Genomic DNA, 26,908 nt, shown 5'->3' with positions numbered 1-26,908 from the left:
TAATGTATGCATCTACATGCAAGCATCTGTATCTTACAAAACCGCGCGTTTGCTTATTTTTCTCTCCAAAATGTACGTTCCGTCAGCGTTTACTAAGCTTTATGTTGTTTAAAACCCTTTCTTGACATAAAAGGACATTTCGCGAGCGCAGCTATTGATATCTGAAAACGCAACACCAAAAAGAGACCCCTCAGTACTTTAATCACTACGTGCTTCACAGAAGAATAAGTAATGTGGGTTTGGAAAAACATGGTGAATAAATAATGACTTGATTTTTTTTTTTTTCTCTTTGACTGAACTGTTCCTTTAAATTTTGAGAGAGGAGACCCTGCAGTGAGTGTCTGAATGATGAAGACGATGTGCTATTAAAACTTTTGACACAAACTTTGAATAAATCACCCTGTAGTTTTTTATTCATCAGTTGTCTTTATTCTGAAATTCTTTGTTGCTATTTACTCGACTCAACTAAACTTTTTGATCAAAACTTGTATAAACTAATGTCAATGCAGTAGTACCATTGGGTATGAAGAGTGCTTATTAGTGGTAAAGAAATAAGATATATGAGTTCCAAGACTAGATGAAAAGCTTTGTTGGGTTAATGTTTTTTTTTTTATTATTTTTATTTTTTTTTATAGAAAAAGCCTCTTTCAGCCATCATAAAAGAAGTCTGTGAGGGGTAAGTAACAAACAATTAAATTTTTATATAGTTATGTGAATGTATGTATATATGTGAATGTGTATTTGATGGAAATTTCTTCTTTGATTAACATGATTTACAGACAGCAGGAATATTAGACTGCTGTCACTTTAAGAGCTGTTTGTTTTCACTTAAGAGATTAATTACTCTGGATACTTTCAAAAAACACAATTTTGACAAATGCGAATGTGTGTTTTTGATTCGTTCAAGCGGCAACATCCTCCCACCGCGGGCATCTGAGATTTCACTGCTGATTACACTTTTAATGGCGTAAAATAACTTGTTTTTAAATGGCAATGCTTTAAAAACGCATACAAAGATACGTTTTTGTGACCATGTAGCATAGTAAAATCACGTTGAGTGTTTTTGGAGAATAGTCCAAAATCTATACCGGTATATCGCCTATATCTAATTATTAAAGTGGGGTAAAATTAGGCAATGTTTGTAATTGCAGCACTTAGGCCTGACACGATAACAACTTTTTGTTGTGCGACGTATTGTTTCAAAAGTATTAAAGTAGTATAGTTTCAAAAGTATTAAAATATTAGATACCTAAAAAAAAAGTAGAAAAAAGATTTCTACTAAAAACAGAAGAAACCTGAAAAAGACAGACAGAAGTGGAATGCCAAAAAACTATTGTGTTTTTAGTTTTTTTTTTTTTTTTTTTTATGTAAATAAAATTGGCAATATATTGCATCACCAAAAAGGATTGCGGTCATGTACATCTATTGTGCGATAAATCGATATATATTGATTATTGCCACAGGCCTAGCAGCACTGCTTTTTTTAGAGGGGTAGTCTCTGCGTTTCTTTTGTCGCATAAGTGTCACCATTTTGTTTATAACATCAACGGTCATTTATTAGGTTGAATCTTAGGTTTACCATTTTTATAATAGATTTGTTCTATTTTGTATCTTTTTTTTTCATCCTAAACTTACCATTACCATTGATTACCATGAGCACTGTCATTGTTTCAAAAGAATATTGTTACCGTTAACCTTTATTCTAATATAAGAAACTCTAAAAATGATTTCAACTGTTGAAATTCAAGAAATTGACCTCTTCGCCATTTTCATCAAAGCTGTCTTTGTTACACAGCAGCACACATCTCTGTATGTTTGATGTCTGTCTGAATTGTCTCTCGTCAGGTGGAACCTGCCGTGCCCTGAAACCTATGCCATGCAGAATGCCGACTCGACCAACTTCTACATCACTGAAAAGGTTAAATGCAAAAAGAAGCTGCATTGCCGAGGTCAATGATTTAAAAAATAAGCCTCATATCAGTGCATAACGATGCCTTTTCTCCTCTCTCTCTCTCTTTTTTTTTTCTTTCTTCACAGAATCGCAACAACATCAAAAATGGCTCCATTCTGCGGCTTACTACGTCAGCTGTGAGTAGCACATTTGAGTTTATATACGTATTTTTGGCAACTCGAGGCTGCATCAGCAGGAGGGACCTGCCTTTTATCCTCTGAAGCCCTGCCCCGTTCCAGCTGGGGCCGGTAATCCTTCAGATGTGAGGGGTGATAGGTTACGTTACCAAAGCTTCCTAAAGTGTCAGCAGCTAAAAAACATTCTTGCGTGACCTGTGAAGGCGCCAATGTGCCCAGCTGTCATTATTTTCTCTCTGCCGGTTACGGATCGGCTCTTTGTTATAAAAAAAATGTACTGTCGCTTTGAAGCCGCATTATGTTAGAACGAACATTTTCATTCAGAAAGTGCTGTTCATACGACCCGTCTGAATTTGAGGCTTGGGTATGATGATATTTAAAGCTGATGTCTGTGACATTTGAAACCGTCCCCTCTAGCACAATGACAACAAGGACTGTTTCTCTTCCTGTGACGTTCTGCGCCAGCCGCCACTGATATTTAACAGTCATCAGCGATCGGGACAGTTTCAATAGGTTTCACAGAAGAAAGCAGTTCTGTAGTGTTCATGAGGAAGCATATATTTATACCACTGTGTTCGGTTACATTTGTGCAGTCAAGGTGCTTTTTTTTTTTAAGGTGATCAAAGCAAGTTTAGTTTAAAGAGAGGAGGAAATCAGATTAATGTTACTGGTTTGATATTTTGCATATAATGCAGTTGTGATCTATAAATTTAAACTACGTCATTTAAATTAGATATTTAAAAATAATATAGGTCTGAAAAAAAGTAATCACTGAAACCCATTTAAAAAATAAAAAGTATATTTTATTCAACTTAGTTAAATTTATTTTTAATTTTATTTGAAAGTTGCCAAAACAGTGTTTGTTATTTTTCATTAGGTTTAACTTTTATATACTAAAATAAAAAGTACAAAAACCATATATAGTTTTTTATCAGTGCATTATTTGTTTTTATTATGCTGTATAGGGATGGACATAAAGAATATATTAAATTAAAACCTTTCAAAATGTGAATGAAAAACTATATAATATGACATAGATGCTAAAATAATACTAATACTCAAATGCAATGAAATGTATTCATCTTTGATTGTCATGTAAATGTGTCTTAAGTATTCAAATACTACGTTTCACACATGTATAATACATGAACCAATTTATAACTTGGAGAATAATTTATATTTAGTCATCTGCACTGGAATGATAATTGAAAAAAGTTTGTTAACGCAGTATGGAGAAATCATTAACTGACACACTAGCATGATTAATACTCTCTAATGAGGGAACGATTGTGGATTCAGCAAGGCAGTCATTTAGAGAAGTGCAGTCTCGCCTTCTTCCTTGAGTTGTGTGACTAAAAGGCCTGACCTCCTACATGACGATCTGTCACACTCTCATTAACACGCCTCTTCTGTGGCCATGGTAACAGGCCCAGATGGCCCTGCAGCTGCATGAGCGCGAATCCAGTCGTCCAGCATGGACATAAAGCTGGAAGCTCTGAAGGATCTGGCCAACTCTTCACGAGACATCACCTTCGCTCAGGAGTTCATCAACCTCGACGGCATCTCGCTGCTCACGCAGATGGTGGAGAGCGGCACGGAGTAAGTAACTGTTTGGCTGCTTTTTCTTCAACCTCTCTGTTGACGTTACGGGGCTCTTGGTATTCACTCGTTTACGTGTCCTTTTTAAGCAGGGCTTAAGCTATTCAAACCCGAATAAAGACTCGGCCAGTGACTCGCACTGTTCTCCGTGATAAAGCCTATTCACGTTCTCTGTAGGAGACTGCAAATCAAACTAATCTAAAATGGTAGATGGACGCAATCTGCATTCGGTCAGGGAGATTTGTTTATTAAGAAAATCCTACTTTTATTCAGCAAACATAAGGTTACAAATTTGTAGTGAATTCTTAACAGCAGTGTAGTTTTCGCAGAGAGAACAACAATAACAATAATTTGGTATTGATGATACATAATGGCCTTTAAGCGCAACACAAAAATGATTTTTTTTTTTATAAAACTAAAAAATAACATCCCCTAAAGCACAAAACACAATGTGCCATTTAACGCCACACAATGTCTCCTTAATCGCAACTCAAAGTTGTGCTTCAAATCAAACACAACAAAGTGCAAGGCCCTCAATCACTACACAAATAACGATGTTCCCTCGAACATAAAACACGCTTTTAAGCACATCAAAACACAGCTGTCCTCATACACTTAGATGTCCCTTAATGTCATTAGACACAGCATGCTTACAGAAACGACGCTGAAAGGACTTTGTTGCCTCTTGTTGTTTTGAGGCCAGTGTTGTGTTGACAGCATGTGATTTGTTGCTTTTGATCACACTTTGTTTTTGGATTTAAAACGTGAATTTGAGAGCGCATGTTGTGATCGAGGACACTTTGTAGCGTGTTTTTGACGCCCCCATCACAGCACAAACAATGCACCTTCCAACCCAATCACATCAGAGATGCACCATCCAAATAAACTGCAGATATTTCGTATCAGACACGGGTCTGTTAATAATAAATGAAGTGTATACAATCCTCTCCCTCCTCCGGTCTCCTCTGTGATATTAAGCAGGCGCGTGGCTTGACCATCTCAGTTCAAGGTTAAATCGGGGATGGAGTATCTGCTGAGCTAGGGCTTTTTTAACTCCTATACGGACGGTCCCATGAGGAGCCCGAGCTTTGCCAGCAGACACAAACCGCCTTAGTAGAGAGACGGAGTACAGGATCATGGAGGGAGAAAACTGGGACTGGAAAAACACACTTAGAGGCTGAGTCAAGGAAAAATAATGCATTAAAGAAACACAAAGGAGGCCAGGAGGAAGCGGTATAGGGAAGCTGTAGGGAAGAAATTGTTTGAGGAAAGACAAGGTTGTGTATCAAACTGAATATTTCCTCTCCAGCTGGTAAACTTCACAGACTCGTGCCTTTTGTTTTCCGTTACACGCTAACCTAATTATGCCCGTCCTTTCTTCATTTGTCAAGGTCGCGCTACTCCAGTGGCTCTTTTCACACTTCACGCAGTTGTGGAAGAATATTTATCTGAATACATTAATTTTCTTGCTCGAGCAGAAGTGATTTCCCTCTGGTGCTTCGCCGGTTGAGTGAAATTAGACTGCCGTCGGGATGTTGGTTTTACTTCACTGAATCAATAGCTGTGTTTTTACTTATCGGAGCTCTGCACCGCCAGCCGAGGTGTTTCAACATTTCAGTACACTGGAGAGCTGACCATGGAAATATGTTTTATATAAAGCGGCTCTATGTCAACAGCTTCTGACCTCAAAGAGCCTATGTGTGGGTTTCTATGCAGTCCTTTCATACCGTTATGAATCCAAGCGGACACGCACATGCACACAAATACACACTGTCTCGCATTCTTGCTGTGAATTCCTGTTAGCCACTGACCAGGCCATGATTATTCAAAAGACTTGAGCATGACGGCACTCTCGAGGGTATGGAGCAAGCACTCTGACATCATGGGGCATGAATGTTGCCGGCTGATAGTGGTGGGGTAGCTCCCTCTGTTGGTCATGTGCTGCTGGTAGCAGTCCGTTTAAAAAAATAAAAAAATACAAGTTTTTAAATTGTGATTGAATTTTTTGGTCATAATTGGAACCAGCGTAGGGAAACTATATAATCAAACTTTGCACAGTTAGTCGATTAAGAAGATCCAACTGGAACTCGAAAGCATTAAAGTTCAAAATCAATGCATAAAATTATAGTTAAAAAAGGGTTAAAGTGATGCATGGTACTATTTATCGCATTTTTTGATGCATGTTAGGTATGCATGGTTAATCATTTATTGCTTTCGTATTGGTACATATTGTTTTATTTGTTGCATTTATTAATAGTGCGTTGATGGTTTGCTATATGTTCGAGTCGTCAGCGCCCAATAAACTTCACTTGTAGATAGACACGAACTACTGTATGTATCTGTAAGCAGCAATGACATTTAGAAGGTTCTATGTTAATAGATGTTACTATTTTGATCTTTCTATTAGGAATCCTGAAAACAATATACTACATCAGTTTCCACATGATAATAAGAAATGCTTCTTATTTAGCATTTTAGAATGAATTCTGAATACACCGTGAATAAAAGCGTTAAATAATGCAATATATTTCTTTATATTTGTTTTTATGCTGCTTTCTCTAACCCCTCACTTAATATAATGTACTTTGAACGCTGGAAAATTCATGTTCATAAATGAGGCTTTGCTGGGGTTTTTTCAAGATTGATGTTATTAAAAAGAAAACAATACACGACAAATGGGATAATAGTTTCAGTACTATATGTTTTACATGTCATGTTCCAAAGGGGAAAACACTCCAGAGAAAGACTGCACTTTCGTTTGCCGTTGACAACTGCAATAAAATACAATCACCATCCCATTCAGTCTGCAAACCAAATAACGCTCTCAGAAAGAAACTTTGTACTGGCCCAGTGGAAGCCTTTGTGAGTGTATGGTCCCAAATGTGACCTAAGTAGGTTTTAAATGTACAGTGCAAGTCATCGGTTCCCGAAACGACGATATGTGCCTCAGCTTTAATGACCAAACATGATGATTCATATCTGTGTATTAAGCCCTGCTGACAGGACCATGAGAGAATACAAGAGCCACTTTTGAGTCATAAATGAATGCCATATAATACATGATAATCTGTAATAAATACTTTTGGTAGTCTTTTACACCACCACAGGGAGTAAAGCACGTGTTGTGCATTAAGTGTGTGTAAAGACTGTGTTTGTGTGTTTGTAGTCGTCTTCTCCCAGCGTTCTGCTTTGCACGCTTTGTGTCTCTCAGAAAGGGTTTTTAATGTGTTTCTCTCAGCTCATGCCTCACTGGATGTTTGAGACGTTCTGTATTTTTGCTTTAAACCTTAACAATGGGTTTTCCACAGATTTTCCTAATGTAATTGTCGTAATAGGTTCAGAAAGGAATTTTTGGACCCTGACTGTGTGTTTCTGTCTCCCTGACGTCAAAGTTTTTAAATCTTTTCAGACGGTATCAGAAACTGCAGAAGATTATGAAGCCCTGGTAAGCCCCTCCCCTCGAGCTGGATAACCCCCCTGTCACTTACCCTCTAATCTCCGGGCCGAGTCTCTGCATGATCGGGCTCTGGCCTCAGTGCTCAAAACCAATCGAAGCGATGGGAACACTTGGCAACTGCTGCAGTCACTACCATTTTTCTGATGATTTTATGGTTTTATTTGGATGTTATTTCCATGTAACCAAATCATCTTTCTTTCTTTTGCATGTGGTATTGGGCAACATTGGTGCTTTAGGGGGATCTTTGCACTAACCTTTGGGAAACCTTTTTTTTTTTTTTTTTTTTTTTTTCTCCATTTATCAACATGATTATGCGCATACTTTTCCATGATTGTAACACCCTCCATTCCTCTTAAGGTCAAAACACTGCTTGTTGCTTAAAGTCCTGTTGCCCAGGATCCCACTTAAATGATTGGTTGTCATAAACAGCCAGTGACATCAGCTAAACGCACATTTTATGTACATTTACTTAACACTAAAAATCCCCTTGTGAGATTTCGTCATCTCTCAATGTCACCATGGTAATTATTTGTAGGGTTTTGCCCAATTCCAGCTGCAAATACTTCCTGCTCCCAGGACTAAAACTAATGTCTTTTATTATGAGGTCTAACTTATGCTGTATTAACTCCCTGCTGCCCTCAAATACTCAACACTAAGCTCAATGCAGGCTACTTTATTACATTTTTTCTGTTTTATATGTAGGGCTCTGCCTTTAGGTTTTTTTTTTTTTTTTTTTTTTTTTTTTTTTTTTTTTTTTTTTTTTAGAAATTATCATTTGTATTTATGTTTTTGTAACTTGAGACGGTGTAGTTTTTCTGTTTTGCTTCTTTTTTTTTTTAGTTGTATTCTTTGTTATGTTGTGAGTTTTACCTTTCGTTCCACTTTTTTATGATGAGAAATAATGAAAAGGCATGAACTGGGGTGCTTGTAACGACAGAGGGCAGTGTTATTCATTTTAAAAACAATGTTGATCTAGAAAGCCGTCGTGCATAACAGGATTTGTAAATTCGATTTTGTGGAGCCTAGCTGATTTAATTAAGGTCTCGTTTACTCAAAACTCTGAAGTAATTAAGTCTTATTTCTTAATGGAATATTTGAGGTTTACTGCAAATTACTCTATTATCAACAGCATCAGTGCTTGTATCATAGTAGCTTTGCTCCATAGTTACTTTTTTTTAAACCTCAAATTGAGGTACAAAATTATTTCATGCGCAATCACAGCTTGCTGTTTATTGAAGTTAATCCAAACATGAAAATTAAATTCTATCTTCATTTACTTACTTCCATGTACCAAAATGGAATGACTTTTTTTTTGTGGAGCCTAAAATGTTATAAAAACGTAATAACAAATGTTGGTTTGGTAATTCACTCAAATAAAATAAGCTGAAGTGCTAAAATTAGTATAACTACACTAAATAAATAAATACATAAATATTTAAAAAACTAAAGCCAAAAACTAAAAAGTTCCCAAAGCAAAAAATAAAACAAAACAGTATTTATTATTTATCTATTAATATATATTATACATTATATTATGAAATATTATATATTTACTAATAAAATAGCATTTAAAGCATTTATGTAAAAATATTTAGAGTTAGGTTAGCGATGAGTAGGTTTATGTGTCTTTGAAAAAAAATCATATATATATATATATATATATATATATATATATATATATATATATATATATATATATATATATATATATATATATATATATATATATATATATATATTATGTCTCCACAACCTTTATGTCTCCACAACAAACTACATCATATAGGTTTGGAGCAGTGTTCATTTTTGGGTGAAATACCAAGTATAAGTATAAGCCAAATATTCCTAGCGTATTCTGTTGTATGTTCAGCCATCATAACTCTAATGTCCCAAAAACAAACTGCTGCATGATACCACTGATCATTTCTGCCAGTGTAATTTCACTGCTGCTCCTGCTGCCAAAATCTCTGGCATTCACTGCTCTTCTGAAGGACAGGATCATCAACTGTCCCCCTGTTCTTCAGCTGCACCAGTACTTATTCTTCTCGCCCGCTATCGCTCTGTAAAGCTGAGGCTTAGCTACTCTTTCAGTGCAGGTGAGCGGTAGAGACGTGGCTAGTGGCTGTTGTCTTGTCTATTTTTTTTTTTTAGCTTTGGTGAGCTGCTCTCCTTTACACTGACGGCCTTCGTGGAGCTCATGGACCATGGCATTGTCTCCTGGGACACCTTCTCTGTGGCATTTATCAAGAAGGTGCGTCCACATGAGTATCAGTGGAAGTCTTTTCAGAAGTTGTTGGCATTTCCCAAGATTAGGATATTGAATAGATTGCTGCAGGGATGATGTGCTTTTGTAGTTGAACTTGGACTGGGTCCCTCAGAATAGAAGTATTCTGTGACCAAAACATTTGTTTAATTCTTACGCATTTTTGAAGCCTAAAAACAAGCTTAAGCTAAACTTAAGCTATAAAAGAGCAACACTAGGATCACCAGAAGTGCTAAAATGTTATTTTTTGTGTTTACGTTATCCCTGCAGCACTCGTTCATTTTTAAAATGTACTTATTTTTATAGTATGTACAAAGAAAGGTTTAAAAGCTTTTGACATAATACTCAAACATATAATTACATATATATGTTAAAGGGTAAGTAGTTGATGCTTGTGAAGAAAAAATGTTTTATCATCAAAACTGGTGTTCAAACTCTATTGTGATGAATCTATTCTGTGCATCCTTTTTTAACCAATAAAAAGCTCTCTCACTTCATCCTCAGATTGCCAGTTATGTGTGTAAATCTGCCATGGACACTGCTGTGCTCCAGAGGTCTCTAGCCATCCTGGAATCAATGGTGCTCAACAGTCAAGATCTCTACCAGAAGGTGGCTCAAGAAATCACTATTGGCCAGCTCATCCCCCATCTGCAAGGGTATGGACAATTTATAGCTTTTTGCAATTGCAGTTATCAAATTAAGACTATTTCAATGAAAAGTTGAGCCAAAAATGAAAAATGTCACTTATTTATCCGTTTTAAACCTTTAATAAGTTTTGAAGCATGTTAATGCTGTTTTTCCTAATATAATGAAAGCATTTAGTGACTGCGAAAATCCCAAAATTACAAAAATGCACCGCATTATTTAACCCTATGCAGCCAGGTCAGGCTTAACAAACCTTGCTAACTATAAGCTTTTGTTGTAAATGATGACAATTTTGTTTTTGTTTTTCGTCTCCGGGAACAGGACAGATCAGGACATTCAGACTTACACCATCGCAGTGATTAATGCGTTGTTCCTCAAAGCCCCTGAGGAGAAGAGACAGGTACAGCACACACACAAACCCATTTTCTGTTTTTTTTTATTTTTTTTTCTCCCCCATTTGTTTGTTGTTGTCTGGACTAAATAATGACACCGTGTCTTCATTAGGCAAGACGTGAGAAAATGTCAAGTGAATCACTTCCGTGTTTTTGTCTAAATTTTTGGTTCTAACAAGCTGTGACTGTCAATAGCATCACACAACATTTTAGGCATTCAGGCAATTTCTGTCCACTCGTGCAGCATTTTAGTGTTAGTGGAAACCTAAAAATGATTTGATGCTGGAAACGTCACTTAGCATGCAGATCAAAAAGTTCACTTTGTGAAAAGTTATGTAAATATGTTGGTTTATTTGGAATAATTTAGTATTTTGTACCTGTATGAGTGTCTATTTGAGTCTTTGTAAGTGTTCAATGTGTGTGCTTTTTTCTGCTCTGATCATTTCCTTTTCAGCCTTTCAGTGCGAGACAACATCTTTAAATTTGTGTTAACGTTTACCGTAAACCTGCAAAATCCAGTAATATTAATAAGAACCCATGCAGCTATAACGCTCACATGAGTCAGTAACAGATTTAAGTTTGCACAGATTTTTTAACAGGTTAACAGGTGTTTTATATATTTCTGACCTTTTTTGTCTGCTTTTTGTGCAGTACATACATTGATGTACTTCTTGTATTGTTCACTAGCAAGTTTTTTTTTTTTTTATATACAGCTGTTGTAAGCAACATTAGCCATATTGCTGACTTTCTTGACTTAGCCGCAGATTTATATCACTTCTCATTCCTTCAACCATTAGCCCGATCTCCAAAAATATGTCAGAAAACCCAACGCTAGCAAAAACTGATCATGCGGAACGAAGTCTCCAAGTGTTTCGATTGGCTAACGCATGCTAGCTGTTTACATAGCCCAGGGCTGAGTGCTTCTCAGACACCTGTTTTGATATCTATGATATCTGTCAGGTAGTCGGACATTTAGTGTTAGTCAAGTAAGAGAGAGTGACTTAAGAGTCACAGCGGGCTCATGCAACCGCCTCATATCCTAAATGTCGATTTCCAGTTTCTTCAGGTCTGTTTTGCTGACCTCTCATTTCTGTGCTACTAACAAATGCCTCTGCTTTCTCTCGCTTCTTTTCTCTTCTCTTTCTCTGTCTCGTTCTCTCATTATTTCTTCCCCTCGCTGTGCTGGTAATGGTAGTTTGATGAGGACAATGTGAACATCCTTGATTGTCCTCTTACAGTAAGTGCTCTCTAGTTGAGGTAAAGCCTCTGTAGCCGATTTAACTGCTATTTGACTAATGTTTCATATGTTTGTAGAGCTACACCTTTTGAAGAGGTTATTGAATATGTGCGTATGAGTCTGTGAGAACGAAGTTGACTCAGTGTTTTGTTTGATTGTAGGAGATGGCTCACATTTTAGCACAGAAGCAGCTGCGCTCAATCATCCTCAGCGTAAGTGCACAGTATACATATTACGAAAATAGCACGAGTAGTGTGGCAGTTTGCCAGTCTGGACATAAACATCTCTCTCTGGTATTGCTCTCATGTAGATGATGCAGAAAATATTATTAGTGTGTAGTAGTGTTATTATTTGTGTAGCTTCTTTTATAGATTAAATGCAGAGTGCCGAGTGTAAAACAAAAGAGATGTTTTAAAAAAAGTAAAGCGATATCTACTCCAGCTGTTTAACATTCCCTTTCTCTCGTTTTCAGAACGTGATCAGGAGTAACAAGCCCATAAATGATGAAATGGCCCACCAGTTATACGTGCTACAAGTTTTGACCTTTAACCTTTTAGAGGACCGCATGATGACAAAGATGGATCCTCAAGACCAGGTGAACCTGTGCCTACAGTTGTAATAACTGTTCGGTCCTACTTATTATACAGCTGCTTGGAAAGTAAAATGAATGTATATTAAATATTGATTTCAGTTGAATTATTTTATTAGTCACACGTTTTCTGTACACACCCATAGTGCACGCGCAGAGATTGAGACATCAACGCGTTTAAGCAACTAAATGGATAGATACACACAAACTTGTGAAAATACAGATTTTGGACAGTTTTCTGGTAAACACAGTAGATTTTGCCCATGTCTTAAGGTAACACATACAACTGACTAAAGCAGCCGAATGTGTGCCAGTATTAGGTCTGTGCATTTAGTCTTAAAGAGACAGTAGCCTAGAAATATTTCTGTATTTCTGTCTTCTTTTACTGTATTTATATAAGATATAATTTCATGTTGTAGGCTGTTCATTTATGCTTGTAATTTGTGCGATTGTTCTTGTTGCATTACTGACTTAAATAGTTAAGATACTAGTTTCTGCTGGGGTATAGAAATCCTTAAAGTAAGCTTTTTAGTAATAAATGAAGAGCACTAATAAGAAGGTAGTGGAATATGGTCATGCAGAATGTATGCTTAGTGAGAATAGTGAGAATTGGTCCCTATGCTAAAGTGTTCCTATTTTGTTGCTTTGTGGAAAAAAATGAAATGGAAAAACATCCAACTATTTTTGGCCTGTTGTTGTGATTGAGAGATCAGAATCAAGCTGTGTAGTAACAAGGCTTTGTACCTGTGTTTGTATAGGCTCAGAGGGACATCATCTTCGAGCTACGCAGAATCGCTTTTGACGTTGAGTGTGAGTCTAACAACAGTGGCAGCATTGAGAAGCGCAAGTCCATGTACACCAGAGACTACAAAAAGCTGGGCTTCATCGTAAGTGTTCATGCAAGACATTGCAATACTACATGGGTGCAATTGAGAAAGTCTCATTTAAGTTCAGATACCAAAAATTTAATAAGGCCTCAATCGGATATCTGCAAGAAATTGTTTATAACATATATTTATATATTTATTTAGCTAAAGCTGTTTGTCTCTAAATGTTTGTCCCTGTTTGCCCGCTATAATTGATAGTTCAAAGCATTGTCTGAGTCTACTGAAGCTCAGCTAAGCTCAGAACATTCAGAGCTATTTTTTCCAAATTTGTTTGACATATTTCACTTTAACAGAATATCCGGCACTCTCTCCTTTGCACATCAAAACAGGTCACCTCATCAGACATGCCCAGATGGCAGAGATGCCTCCAGTCAATCTGTCATATTTAGACACTATAATTTTTTTTTCTCATGAGAATTTGTCAGCCAGGTTTCTAGTAGGATTTCAAAGGCTGAGCAATATGAATGAAATATGTTTTTCATTTTTAATTTTGTTAGCAATACATTTTAAATTTTTTTTTGTTTTTTTGTTATTAGGAGTAGTAGGAGTAGTTTTCTGTAACTCTGACTTCTGTAACTAGTTTTCTGTAACTTTTAACTCAAACTGTAATATTGCTGACAATATTATTTAAAATACATAAAATATTTCAAAACACACACACATATTAAAGAAAGATTGAAGCGTTTGTACTTGTGGACTTTAGTATCCCACTAGATATCAAATATGATCAAAATAGCTGAACAAATATTTTTTAAAAGTTCAGATTTATGTAAATATGTTTTAAACTAATTGTAATAAATATATAAATAATATATAAAAATAAATTAACTTGTAGATGAGCCTGCTATACAATTTAAGTCCCAATCAAAGAAGATGAAAGCAGCAGGAAAGAGGAAGGAAAGGCCGAGGCAGGTGTGAAGAGTACAGGCAGGAAAGAGCGTAGTGCGGTCAGTAGCCTGAAGGGGACAAGACTGAAGTTGTCATGAGCTCCTAAGCCCCTGTGAGCTTCTGAGGTTCACTAAGACTCCTTTTACAGTGCCGTGTGCTGTCTGAAGATAAGGCCTTCCCTAAATTCCTCCTGTGGTGTTAACACCTTCTCAGATTGCACACACACACACACTCGTTTTACCATGCCACCAATGTCAATTGACAGGTAGCTCTGAGGGTCTAGACACCATTTTCACAGCGTTTTAGGAGAAGTGTGGAGTTTGTTGCTCCCTGTGATTTGCTGTTAGGGAGCGGTGTAGAATGTGTTAAGACAGCAGTGTTGCTAATGAGGGCTGTGTTCCAACTCTCTTAGGGCATTGTCACATTGATGGATGGGAAATTGGTCTCTAGTGCCCTCGCCACAGACGTGTCTTTAAGTACTGTGAACTCCGGCAGTGTTCAGAATGGAAAATTAGTGTTTTGCATACTCCGTACTATGCAGTGTGTACTGTGTGCTACAGTAGGTCTGCACAATTAATTTTAATTGCAATTACATTTACGGATGCCACAATTACATAATCGTTCAAAGCAGCAATTAATCACGTTCATTTCTTTCTATATGTTAGCTTGTTTTAATAGCTTGTATGGCATTTATAATACTATGCATATTTAACTTTTTATTTTAAGAAACCAAAAGGCTGTATTGTTCACATTTGAGGCTAAAAATATGGTATGTGGTTGCTTCAAGCAATGATATAAATGCCATTCAGTGTAAATTGTGATTAATTGGAATTAATAATCGCATTTACAATTTCAAGGGAATAATCGACTGTTGTCATATTATGCAGTATGTTAAAATACACATACACTATCTCTCAAAAAGATTGATATTGCTGTTTCAGTGTTTTAATGTTTTGCTGTTTCAACAAAAATATTAAGTCCTGTTTTTAACATTGATAATAATAATAATTACTTCCTAAGCTCCAAATCAGCATATTACGAATGATATCAAAAGGATCATCACATAAATAAATGCAATTTTGAAGTATTTTAAAATAGAAAACAGTTCTTATAATGTTAATAATATCACAATATTACTGTTTTACTGTATTTTTTAGCAAAAAATGCAGCTTTAGTGAACAAGTATTGAATGTTGAAAATAAGTGTAATGAACATGTAGCACCATTGTGCTTTAAGCGTCCTGAGTTTGAGTCCCGATTTGCAGACCTTTCCTGGTCCTGTCCCACTTTAGTTTCCTGTTTACTTACTGTCATACCCAAATGAAGGCATAAAGCACCAAAAAAGGCACATGTTCAAAACTCGATATTTACAAAGTTATTGTGCCCTTCCAACCATACCCTCTAGCTCTGTTTCTCTCTTTGTTTCTTTGTCTGGTAATAAACCATGTTTTTACTCAGTGTGTCTCCTCTGTTAAGCGCCCCAGACTCACCAGGGTCCATCCGAAGGCAAGAACTTTCAAACACGGCGTAATTGGCAACTCTAAATCCAGTCAGACAGCCACAGAGCCCTCATCCTCAAAGGCAACCATCCCACATTTTCTGAAAAGTGCAGATTAGTTTGAAGTAGACGGTCGAGTAGAGGGAGGTAATATCGCAGTTCTAGCATTTGCAGAAAGCTTGCTGGGCCTCTGTCATCCACCGGGGACGTGCAGGCCTGTTTCTGGATCACGGACTCTTTCGGCAGTGTGTGCAGTGGAACCAATTTGACACTTGTCTTATCTTGACTCTGAATGCGATGCGAGACTCTGGCCGCGATTACGATGCGAGTCTTGGAGTGTGTGTTTACTCTCGATCATGCTTGTGTTTGTGTAGAATCACGTGAATCCTGCAGTGGACTTCACTCAGATTCCTCCTGGGATGCTGGCTCTGGACAACATGCTCTATTTTGCCAGACACCATCAGGACGCTTATATCAGGGTAAGATATGCTTACATTATGTACGTGTGGAAATGAGAAAATGCTTTTTATTTATAATCTGAAGACCTGAGTCATGCCTTTGTTACAGGTTATGTTAAATTCACCCAAAAATTTAAATGTTACTATTGATTACTCGCCTTCCTCTTGTTCCAAACCCTTAAGTTCTGAAAACCCATAAATCTGATGCCTTTCCGACCCTCCATAGACAGCAATGCAACTCACATGTTCAAGGCCCAGAAATGTAGTAAGGACTTTTTTTTTTTTTTTTTAGAAGCTACAAGAATACTTTTCTTTTCAGCAATTTCTTCTCTGTCCTGTGATACAATTAAGGTTGAATCACTGATGTCAAAATGATTTGATCATGTTTTTATCAATGTCCTTACTACCTTTCTGGGCCATTGCTGTCTTTGTTAGTTGCATTGCTGTCTTTGAAGGTCTTGGATATTAACAAAAATTGTCCTAATTTGTGTTTTACGGATTTGAAATGATGTGAGGGAGAGTTAATGACATGAAATGAAATTCAACCAAACGTTTTGTAAATGCATCTTATAGATCGCATGTATTTCACAGGAGTGCTGAAACTGAGTGAATCTTAATGGTAGATTTGATTTCTCTTCCAAAATACGTCATCTACCCCTCTATTCATACTCATACGCTGAGTAAGGAAAGTGAAGTGGTGTTGAATGAGGACAATTCTTGTCTCCTTGCATAACTCTTTAACTGTACTATTCCACTTCACTGCCCTCCACAGCTGCATTCTGTGACTCTTCAGTCCATCACTGCTCTCAAGTGATACCCTGATAAACACTAAAACACACTCATTGCTCAGTATACACTCCAGCACCCTTACATTTAGCAGTGTAAAGTTTTTTTGGGTCTCCTCATCACAAGTTCCCGGACAACAACCCTTCCTAACCTGAAATAAAGCTTATAAAGTTTATTTTTTTGCTGCACACACAAAAAAATCATGTAGTAACCGGGTTATACATATACTTTAAGTGTTTTAATTTAATACTATTAAATGCACAAAGTTAATACATTTAATTCTGTCTGTATATTACAGATTGTACTGGAGAACAGCAGTCGTGAGGATAAACATGAATGTCCATTCGGGCGCAGTAGTATCGAACTGACGAAGATGCTGTGTGAAATTCTCAAAGTTGGAGAACTTCGTAAGTGTCATCATTTTAAAACTTATAATTTTTAAAACACTTTTATTTACCATTGGTTCGTGCTAGATGCCAGATTTCACTATTGAAAGAATCTTTTTGGTCTGTCTTTCTTTTTGTCTTTGTCTTTCCTCCACACATGTTGAGAGTGAACCGTTGCCAGCAGTGGAGATAAAAGGCAACATTAGACTTTATAATTGTAGAGGAGTTCATAAATTAATGAAGCAAAGAGCCTAATGTTTGCCCTCTTCCACCTCTGCAGTGTCTGAGCTTTTACGACTCGCTTTTATGTCTCAAGTTGAGGAAACTGCAACAACCAGTGTTGTCTGACGTGAGCTAATGCATAAGGATTGAGACCAGTCTAACTCAAATTCAAAGCAGGATGCTTGGTTAGGTTGTTTCGACCTTGAACATAAGAGAAAGAGTAATGGAAAGTGGCAGAGAGAGACAGATGATATATGGAGGTGAGCAGGACAGAGAGGTGTGGGATAGATCTCAATGGGCAGCACTGTGAGGTGTTATATGTGTGACTGTGAAAGCACAATGACTCATGGAGCTCAGTAGAAACATTTAAAACTAGATTTCTTTATGGCGGAAAAGTAAGTGGTGTTTGATTGTTCAGAACTTTGTTATCGTTGGTTGCCATAGATATATGTGCGCAGATGTCCACTCCAGACACGTCAACATTTCCGACCATCTTGGAACGGTCACACACGGTAAAAATATTCTTGTAGTTTCATAAGATTACAACGGCCTTGCAAGTTAAGAACAACAGGAGGGTGTGTAATTACTAACAAAATGTACATTTTTCTGTGAACTATCCCTTTAAGACACACGCTCCACCACAAAATGAACATTTTCTAATAAACACTTAATCATTTCATTTCAAACCCTTAAAAGCTTTGTTCATTTTCTGAACACAATTTAAGATATTTTAGATGAAAACTGTGAGGCTTGGGACTGTCAAGTAAATTACACTGTCATGAAAAACATTGTCTGAACACTCCATCAGTGATTCGATCAAAATTTTCTGAAGTGATGAGAATGCTTTTTGTATGCAAAGAAAATAATTCATCTCCATTTTGGAGAATATCCACTGGACGCAAACTATGTACACTCTTCTGTCAGCCGTGAAATGTTTTCTATGCATAGTTACGCTTTGATTTGAACAAAAACAGTTCACTCTTGTGGCACGGTGGACATAGAACAGCATAAGTAGTGCATTCAGTGGATATTCTCCAAAATGCAGCTACTGTGATGGTGGAGAGACAAATTATTAAAATTTGTTTCCTTTGTGTACTAGAAGTATTTTTTCACATTATAAAATTCAGATTAAATGACTAGCAGTATATGGGACAGTCCGCCAAAAGGGTGCGAGACTTGAGTTAAGAATGGGGTGGAAGCGCCCAGGTGGAGCAGGGAGGCAAAAGTGTCCTATTCAAATTTAGCAGTAGCAGTCAATTACTGAAAAATTACCAAAAAGACATAATGACTATTGTAAAGAGTAGGAATAGCAGACACATACTCAGATCGTTTTATAACCAGTTTAGAGGGAGCCAAGGCAGACAACAACAACCCTTACCAAAATTAACCTGGCTTTACTAAAAATAAAAACAAAACTATGGTTGTTATAGTTAGAGTACACACTTTACACGCTAGATGCTAGAAGAACCCTTTTTGTCTATCTGCTTCCATAAAGAACCTTTAACATCTGAAGAACCTTTCTGTTTTACAAAAGTTTCTTTGTAGCTAAAGAAGGTTCTTCAGAATATAAAAAGGTAGGAAAAAGGGGACTGAATGGTTCTTTGTGTAACCAAAATTTCTTCTATGGCATCACTGTGAAGAACCTTTTAAGCACCTTTATGTTTTTGAGTGTGTAACCACAAATTAAAAATGGGTTTATTACACTGTTTCACCATGGTACAAGCTGCATAAAAAAAGCACGGTTACTGTACTTTTACCATGGAGATGTAAGTGACAATTACAAGAACATTAGTGAAAAAAGCAAACATGCACACGAGGGACAGAGAGATGTTAGGGAAAATGAATTGACCAATAAGGAAAATAGTTCAAGAGATAACGTTTAGTTTTGCATGAACCCAGCCTAGGGATTTAAACTTTTCTGAAAATTTGTTGTGGATGTATGAGATGGGCTGGATGAGTGAGATTTCTGTGTGCATTTATCATTCTGTGGACAAAATCTCATGAACTTCACCCGATCAGGTGTGCGATCATCTGTTTTCAATGTAGCTAACCTTACTTTGTTTCATGCCATCTTCTCACTCATTATTCAACTATAAAAGATCATTTACTGCAAAAAGAACATCACTGTGACACTTTAAAGTAAAGAACTACGACACCATGTGCTTTTTAAAACCATTTTCATAGGTTTCATGTCGTATTGTTGGCTTGGAAAATATGTATATATGCATGTTGAGAGTCCTTTCTACCCTTAATCACAGATAAGTCAGGAGAGTAGATTATCATCGGTGGACTTAAACTTAATATGGTGTGTTCCCCGATTGAAATAAAATGCTTTCTGATTTCAATTCATGGCAACAGTAACTAAGGATGGCGGGTCTTTGAGAACGGTCGATTGTGTTTCGAAAACGAATTAAGCTTATGGGTTAGGAACAACATGGGGATAAGTGATTATGACAAAAAAAAAATTTTGGGGTGTAGTATCCCTTCAACAAAGTGGCTAAGTTCATGCAACCAGCCCCTGGTCTTTAGATAGGTCCGTAAATGTAAGTCTGTTGGATTTTTTTTCTTCTTCCCATTTTATCCATATTATTATTCAAGCTGCATGATTTATGATATTGTTCATGTCCAATGCATTATCAGTCTGCTCGCTATAAAGAAATTAATCTGCTAGTCATATACTATTAAATACGTTTCTGCGACCACATTCAAAATTATGTCAGTTTAACGGCTCATCTCCTTATGAGTCGGTCTGAAATTCTCTTATCCTAGTTCTGAAGAATCACACAGAATTATAAATCCATTGCTATATTCAGTCACACACCATTTAATGTGGCACAGTTGGAGCGATTCATCACATTTATTAAGAACAATATCAGGAGAGTAATGAGAAGCCAGCAAAGCATTTTATTGTTTAAAAACTCCATTTGGTATCCTGATTCAAGTTAGCAGAGAAGAGGTTATTAGCAAGACCTCACTGACAGCTTTTGGGCGTTATTGAACGGCAAGTATATTCTCAGTGGAGATTGCTCCACCATCCTGTCATCGGAAACTTAATTAAATGAACTTGCTGAGAAAGCTTAATGTAATTCCTCATTTAAAAGTAACGTGCGTTTTAAAGGCAAAGCTGAGGTAGGACAGTTTCACTTTTTTTTTTTTTTTTTTTTAAACTAGGAGAACAATACTTTTTGGCATATGGCAGATATTTTTGATCCTAATGATCTATTGGGGACCTTTTGTGAGGGTAGACTCTATGTTTTGATGTTTGTGACCCTTAAAAGTGGGGACCTCTTTTCCTTTTGTATCTTCAACAAACGGACAGACATGGATCTCTTAGACTGTATGAATGCCTTTGTGCTAACCAATCCAGGAGGAGACCTGTCACACCTGTGAAAGCTCTGGAGACCGTAGCAGTAGTGGTGCAGATGATTGCTCATTTTATGTTAATTGAGTTTCCCAACACTTGTTTTAGCTTTTAGGCCATGATTTCCCTTCAATTATTCTGATACGGTACCCTGTTGCAGGCAAACAATTCTCAATACCCAGTCAATTTGCCCTTACCGATGATAGATTTTTAATGGCATATCCCACATCACATTTAAATGTGTTTTATCTAGCTGTGGCACAAGAGTTTCGACCGCTACTTCCGTCAGCAGTCATGAATTATTTATGAGGAATCCAGGTGTCCCTGCTTCACCTCCTCTCAGAGAAGCGCTGAAAGTTTTATAGCCGTCCATGTTTTTCCTGCAAAAGCTTTAATGGAATCTGCGGTGGTCAGGCGCCATGCAATGGCTTCCTATTTCGGTCTTTAAAAAGGCGTATCTAATATTTATGAGGAGAATCAAAATGGCTACAGGCAGAAATGTCCTTGCTTATGGATTTATGGTGTTGTTGCACTTTTACAGGGAGAGCAGAGTGGTGCATTTCCACCTTATGACTGAACTTGCATATTAAAGATGGCTCAGTACTGTGTATTTTTGAGCCAGCTACAGAGTTGAAACGATCATGATAAGCACATGTGCATTACAGAGATGTCTTTTGAAAAAGAGCATATAATTTGGAAACCAGTACACTTGTCGACATCTTGCAAAGATCCAAATTACATATCATCTAAATCATAAATGTAGCAAAAATGTCTGGTGAATGTTTTTTGTAGTACTGTATATGAGAGTGAATGTTTTAAAAAAATAATGCTGTTAAGCAAATGCCCTTAAAACTACTTGAGCTATACTTGCAATGTAAAACAATAGGCAAGCTCCAGTAGCTAAATGAGCAATAATAATAATTATACTTAATTAATTATATGATTTATTTACACTACTGTTTAAAAGGTAGGTTGGTAACATTTTTTGTGCTTACTGAGGTTGCATGCGTTTAAGAAAATGTATAGTAAAACCACAATATTCTGAAATATTACAATTTAAAATAATTCTTATTTCATTTTCAGCCAAATTGTAAAAATTATCCTCCACAACTACTGCTTAAAAAACATTTCTTATTATCAATGTTAAACAGTTGTGCTGCTTAATATTTTGTGGAAACCGTGCCACTTTTTTACAACACATTTATTTGAAAACTTTGTAACATTGAATGTCTTGAATGTCACATTTGGTCAATTTAATGCATCTTTGTTGAATATAAGCTTAAAACATACTAGCATTTGACCACTATTGTATATTAAAAAATTATAAATTAAGAGATATACAGTAAACAATTGTGTAAAATATTAAATAATATGAAAAATGTAAAACTACACAGGGATGAATTGACTGCCAATTCTGGCCTTGTTTTGTATATCACGGTCAGATCACTTCAACCTATATGGAGTTCACTTTCGATTTCATTAATAAACGCATAAGCATCAGTGATCCTCATCTCCACATTGATGATGCTATGGGTTAACAGCATCAGGAATAGGCTTGTCTGTAACTGTCTGTATTATCTCACACCTCTCGGATGATGTTTTTGACATCCCTGCTGCTCCATCATGTGCTCCCTACTGAGATATGGCACACTTTTAAGATGGACACATGGCGCCATGCCTGGGCAAGCCTGTGTAATGCCTCAGGGATCAACTTTGAGTCTGTGGATGAAACCAGAATGCTCTTCTGTTTGCTCTAGTTGCTACCGAAATGCAGAGAGGGGGGAAAAAATACAATGAGTAAAAAGTGTTCCTTTCTGCGTATTGACATAGAGCTCCCACATGTCTTGTTAACCACTGAAGTGTGTTTGTTTAGTGAGAAATGTTCTCTTAGGAACATCTTCTGCTTCAGTACTCGCTGAGGCTCTTTTTCTCCTCCCTACAGAAGTTGGTGGATATGGATGTCGGTATTGACAGGCTGCGTACTATTGAAGTACCTCAGTTTCGCTTCAGCTCTGCTCGGTAATAAGACCACTCATGGCACAATGCACAAATGCTGACAAAAATACACACTGCGCGGGCAATTACATGGAGAGGACGATGGACGCTAGAGAGCCAAGTTGGGTTAAATGGAAATTTACACTGCCTTTGAAGTGATCCCTGCGGCTGATTCAGATTATAAGGTCCTATTAGCAGCTCAAAGAAGTTCAAAAGAACCACTAACACATAGTATTTTGTCTAGTTAAAGTCGAGAATAGTTTGAAGTTGAAAATAGCAGGTTAAAAAAGGGGTCTTGATCCATTTTGAGGATGAGGACCACTTTGTGAATAGATGGGCCATAGAAGCCCTGTTGTGTTGAGTATTGCATTTTAAACCTGGTCTGTGATACAAATTATTATAGGCCAGACATAAAAATCATATCAGTGAATATAACTACCTTGTTTTGATGTTTACATTACAAAGCCATTAAAATATCATGGCACTAAGGCTATGTTTACACTAGTGTGTTTTCATTTTAAAGCATGTTACTTTTACTACAGCTGTCGTTTGCACTACTCTGGCTTTTTCGACCCTATAAAATGGAGAGTTTTGGAACTGCTGCAGGCTCCTTTTTTAGTTTGTAAACTCTGGATTTGCATTTCAGTATAAACGGACCACAACAAAGACTTTTGAAAATGATTAGCAACATTGGGCCCTGCTTGATTTAATCGTATGGACAAAGATACAACATGTACATCTTCAAAGGACCTTTTGTTTTCCATAGAAGAAATAAAGTCTGTACGAGTTAGCTCGTTTATGTAGAAGTTAATCTTAAACTTGCCCCATCTTGGCAATGACAATGGAAGTTAATTTCTGAACAGTGCTGGGAGGACCGAATGAATGGATTAAAAAAAAAAGAGACAGCTGTGCCATTGGTGTGGTCAAGTTTTCTCATGCAAAATAGATGAGTGAACAGATGCAGCTGCTGTCAGCATCTCACTCACATTCAAACACACACACTGACAAACACAGAGGTTCAGGTCCAGCAGAACATCTGCTGTGCTTATATTACACAGCGAGATAGATTGTGTGTTGTGTGATTTGATAGAAACAGTCCAGTTCATCTATAAAGGAAAATATTGGCTGTGTATTGTTTGGCTTGTATGATATTTTGGAGATTGCATGCATTTAAGAGATAGGTGACTGACGTGTGTATTATAGTTGGTGGATTTAAGTATGTTTATGATGGCAGATGAGACAGCTGCCAATCTGTTCATTTGTCTCGTATTCAAACATCAATTCATAAGCTATGTATCATCAGTTGCTTACATCATGTTGGCAGACCTGCCTGAAGTCATATTTCTCCCTGGTCTCTTTGTTGAACATTAGCTTGAAGCTGATTTAACATCTACTTATTACTAATCTATTACAGTGAATTCCAAGTGGTATAATCTTTTTTGGATGCATTGCTCATTTACAACCAATTGTAATATGGTTTTTCATATTTTTGGGACTTCCCTCTGGAGATGTCACCGGGTGTACTTTGTGTAATGGCAATTATTATTTAAATTCTCCTTGTCTTGACGGGTGTTCCCTCTGCATTGAAAGACAGGGTGGCATCTATCACTGCAAATTCATAATTTCATCACAGTTCTTGCCTCGAAGATGACCTCTCGCAGCTGTCATCTCGCTTTGACGTCTCATTGTTCTCTGTGTGATGTTTGACTGCCATCCTTGGGGCTTTCAGGCTTGCACTCACTTGTTTAGTTTGTTGTTTTCCTCCCCTAAGATGCATCTGTTTGTCTTCTTGTCTTCCATAATTATCTGTGCCAGAAAGTGACATGATCATGTCAGTTTTGGAGAGGTGACCACTGCACTTGTCAGTGTTATTCCTATGACCTTCCCACAGATATACCAGGATATGGACATATGGGTCAAATTCCTAGCCAGGTTCCTAGCATGTGAGAAGATCACATGTCTTCTTTGAAGGCCACCCAGACAAGTATTTGCAAAGCATGTCTGTAGGATCAGTTGTGAGATGCAGATTCTCAAAGATGAACCAATGTTCAGTCATCAAGCTACTCAGAGTTCAGTCTGCCTCATGCAATTTGTATGAAGTGGCTGCATGTGTCTTCCACAGCATTTGTCTTTTTTGCTGGCCTGTTGTGGATGATTCACTTCTGCACTTTGTGGCTCGTCATTTGCCTTGAGGCATTAGCAGATGGCCACTCCGTTACATCATTTTTCTATAAACAATACATGAGTGAATGACGTCAAATCATTATCACGAATAACGTGTTGGTCCACATTTCATATCCTTTGTGGATTGCTGTGATAATATTCAAAAGGAACACTATATTGACTTCTAAAGATACTTCTGTAAAGTCAATTGTAAAATCAATTGATTGGCAGGCCTATTATGCACTGAAAACAAGTGTGAAAGGATGTGTTTTCATAGAATTCAATGAAGAACTCGTCTGCTGGTATGATGCTGATTCATAGCAGACTCAGAGGGGGAGTATGGGAGGTCGGACATGACTGTGTTGACAGATTTAAGGTCATCTCATCTGTTTCATAAAAATTGCAACAGGTTTTTTAATGTGTATCTGACAGCCCTTCTGCTTGCCCAGCTAACCAGTTGACATGTTGAATTGTATGCTGTTTACACTGCATCTTTACACTGTGCTATGGTTGTTAGCCGGAGGGCATAAAGCTCCTGTTAATACTCACACCATGCACATAATACCTCTGCCTCTTCAGTTATGTGTTATGGGAAACTAACTAAAATGATGTAATGATGTTATATATAATGTAATCATCCCTGTCAAAGTGGATATAATGGATAGGAGGAGGTCTATATAATAGCTGCACAAATATTTAATTTATTCCCAAGGGCTGTGTTTCTGCAGGTGTAACATCCGTGGAAATATGTCACTAAATTCTGCCATTTTTGCTCACTTTTTGAGCTAATCTCCTGAATTGCAAATGACTAATAACTTTGAAGCTGTAGAATGTAAAATATTAAATAAACAAACATTTAAAAAATGTATATATATTTTTATTACTCAAAGTGCTGTATACTTTCCCCCTTCTGGGTTCATTATAGTTGAAACATATACTGGAAGCGTTTAATGGCCTCTTTGGGTGTATATTTGCAGAGAGTCCCTTGACTTCTAGACAAATAGGGAAGGATTGTGCACGGCTTTGAAGATAAAAGGTCAGGAAGATCTTTGAGGATCCTTTAGTTACAATATGAGAGAACATTCTGGTTTAATGAGATTCAGCATGACTGCCAGCTAGAGTTGTGAAGTTGCGTCAGACTGTTAATACTGTCCAAACCTGTGAGCTCAGGGCTTAGGTGAGAGCCAAAGTGACTCTGACATTTCATTCCCTAGCATGCGGGAGCTGATAGTGCTGCCCTCCCCTTCAGCACACCCTTGAACTCCTCTGACTTCTGAAGGAGAAGGAAACTATTACAATGAATCAGTTGGTGCCATCCCAAAGGACCAGGGCCTGTGACTTGGGCGGTCTGGTGGATTGAGTCTTTGAGATTGACCGGTCCATGTGACATCACACTCAATGAAGGCCCTATTGCCCCTTCAGGCATCATTCATTATACTGTGAAGTTTCAATTTCTACCTAGCCGATGCAATTACTGGCCCACTGCAGGGGCTTTGACGGTACTCTGAAGCTTCAATTCTGCTAAATGAGAACCTCAAACAGTAGCTCTCATTCAAAGCAACCATTCCACTCGAGTAGTGTTTGTATTAAAGCAGCATAGCTGACACACACATAGGTGCTTGCTGCTGCAGGGCCTCAAGGGAAAGCCAGAGTTTTATTTTCACCTTGACTGCTGCTGTTTATGAACACAATAATGGCACCTTCCGTTTTTATAGTGCTCTCCCAGACTTTAATTTCCCACGCAGCCATTCTGATTTGATTCAAGCTTTTTTATAAAGCACTAATCTTGCATAGATCATCACAGAGCTCTCATTCCATAATCCTGCTTTGGTAATATCCCAAGGGAAGAATCTTTGAGGATCATTTACGAAGTGGCAAGATGAAGAAAAAGTCTCTCTCTTATGATTTGTACAAGGGTAATCAGCCAACATCCCATCCATCTATGTGCTATCTCTATGTACGTACGATTTTGTGTACTTGTAAGCCCACAAAGAT

General features: G+C 37.3%; 1 protein-coding gene across 1 annotated transcript in view; it reads left to right on the top strand.

Moving 5' to 3' along the window:
* elmo1 (engulfment and cell motility 1 (ced-12 homolog, C. elegans)) overlaps positions 1–26,908 on the top strand; it is a 54,440-nt gene that overhangs the window by 6,751 nt on the left and 20,781 nt on the right. Inside the window, 15 exon segments of the mRNA XM_043217545.1 lie at positions 636–676; positions 1,846–1,918; positions 2,038–2,088; positions 3,516–3,542; positions 3,545–3,687; positions 7,097–7,132; positions 9,296–9,395; positions 9,912–10,063; positions 10,374–10,452; positions 11,640–11,681; positions 11,843–11,893; positions 12,154–12,276; positions 13,029–13,157; positions 15,917–16,021; positions 17,085–17,193. Coding sequence (XP_043073480.1) covers positions 636–676; positions 1,846–1,918; positions 2,038–2,088; positions 3,516–3,542; positions 3,545–3,687; positions 7,097–7,132; positions 9,296–9,395; positions 9,912–10,063; positions 10,374–10,452; positions 11,640–11,681; positions 11,843–11,893; positions 12,154–12,276; positions 13,029–13,157; positions 15,917–16,021; positions 17,085–17,193 — 1,261 coding nt within the window.

The sequence above is a fragment of the Puntigrus tetrazona genome, chromosome 19 (genome assembly GCF_018831695.1).
Source record: "Puntigrus tetrazona isolate hp1 chromosome 19, ASM1883169v1, whole genome shotgun sequence".
In the NCBI taxonomy this organism is placed as follows: domain Eukaryota; kingdom Metazoa; phylum Chordata; class Actinopteri; order Cypriniformes; family Cyprinidae; genus Puntigrus; species Puntigrus tetrazona.
This window is presented reverse-complemented; position numbering and strand designations above follow the sequence as displayed.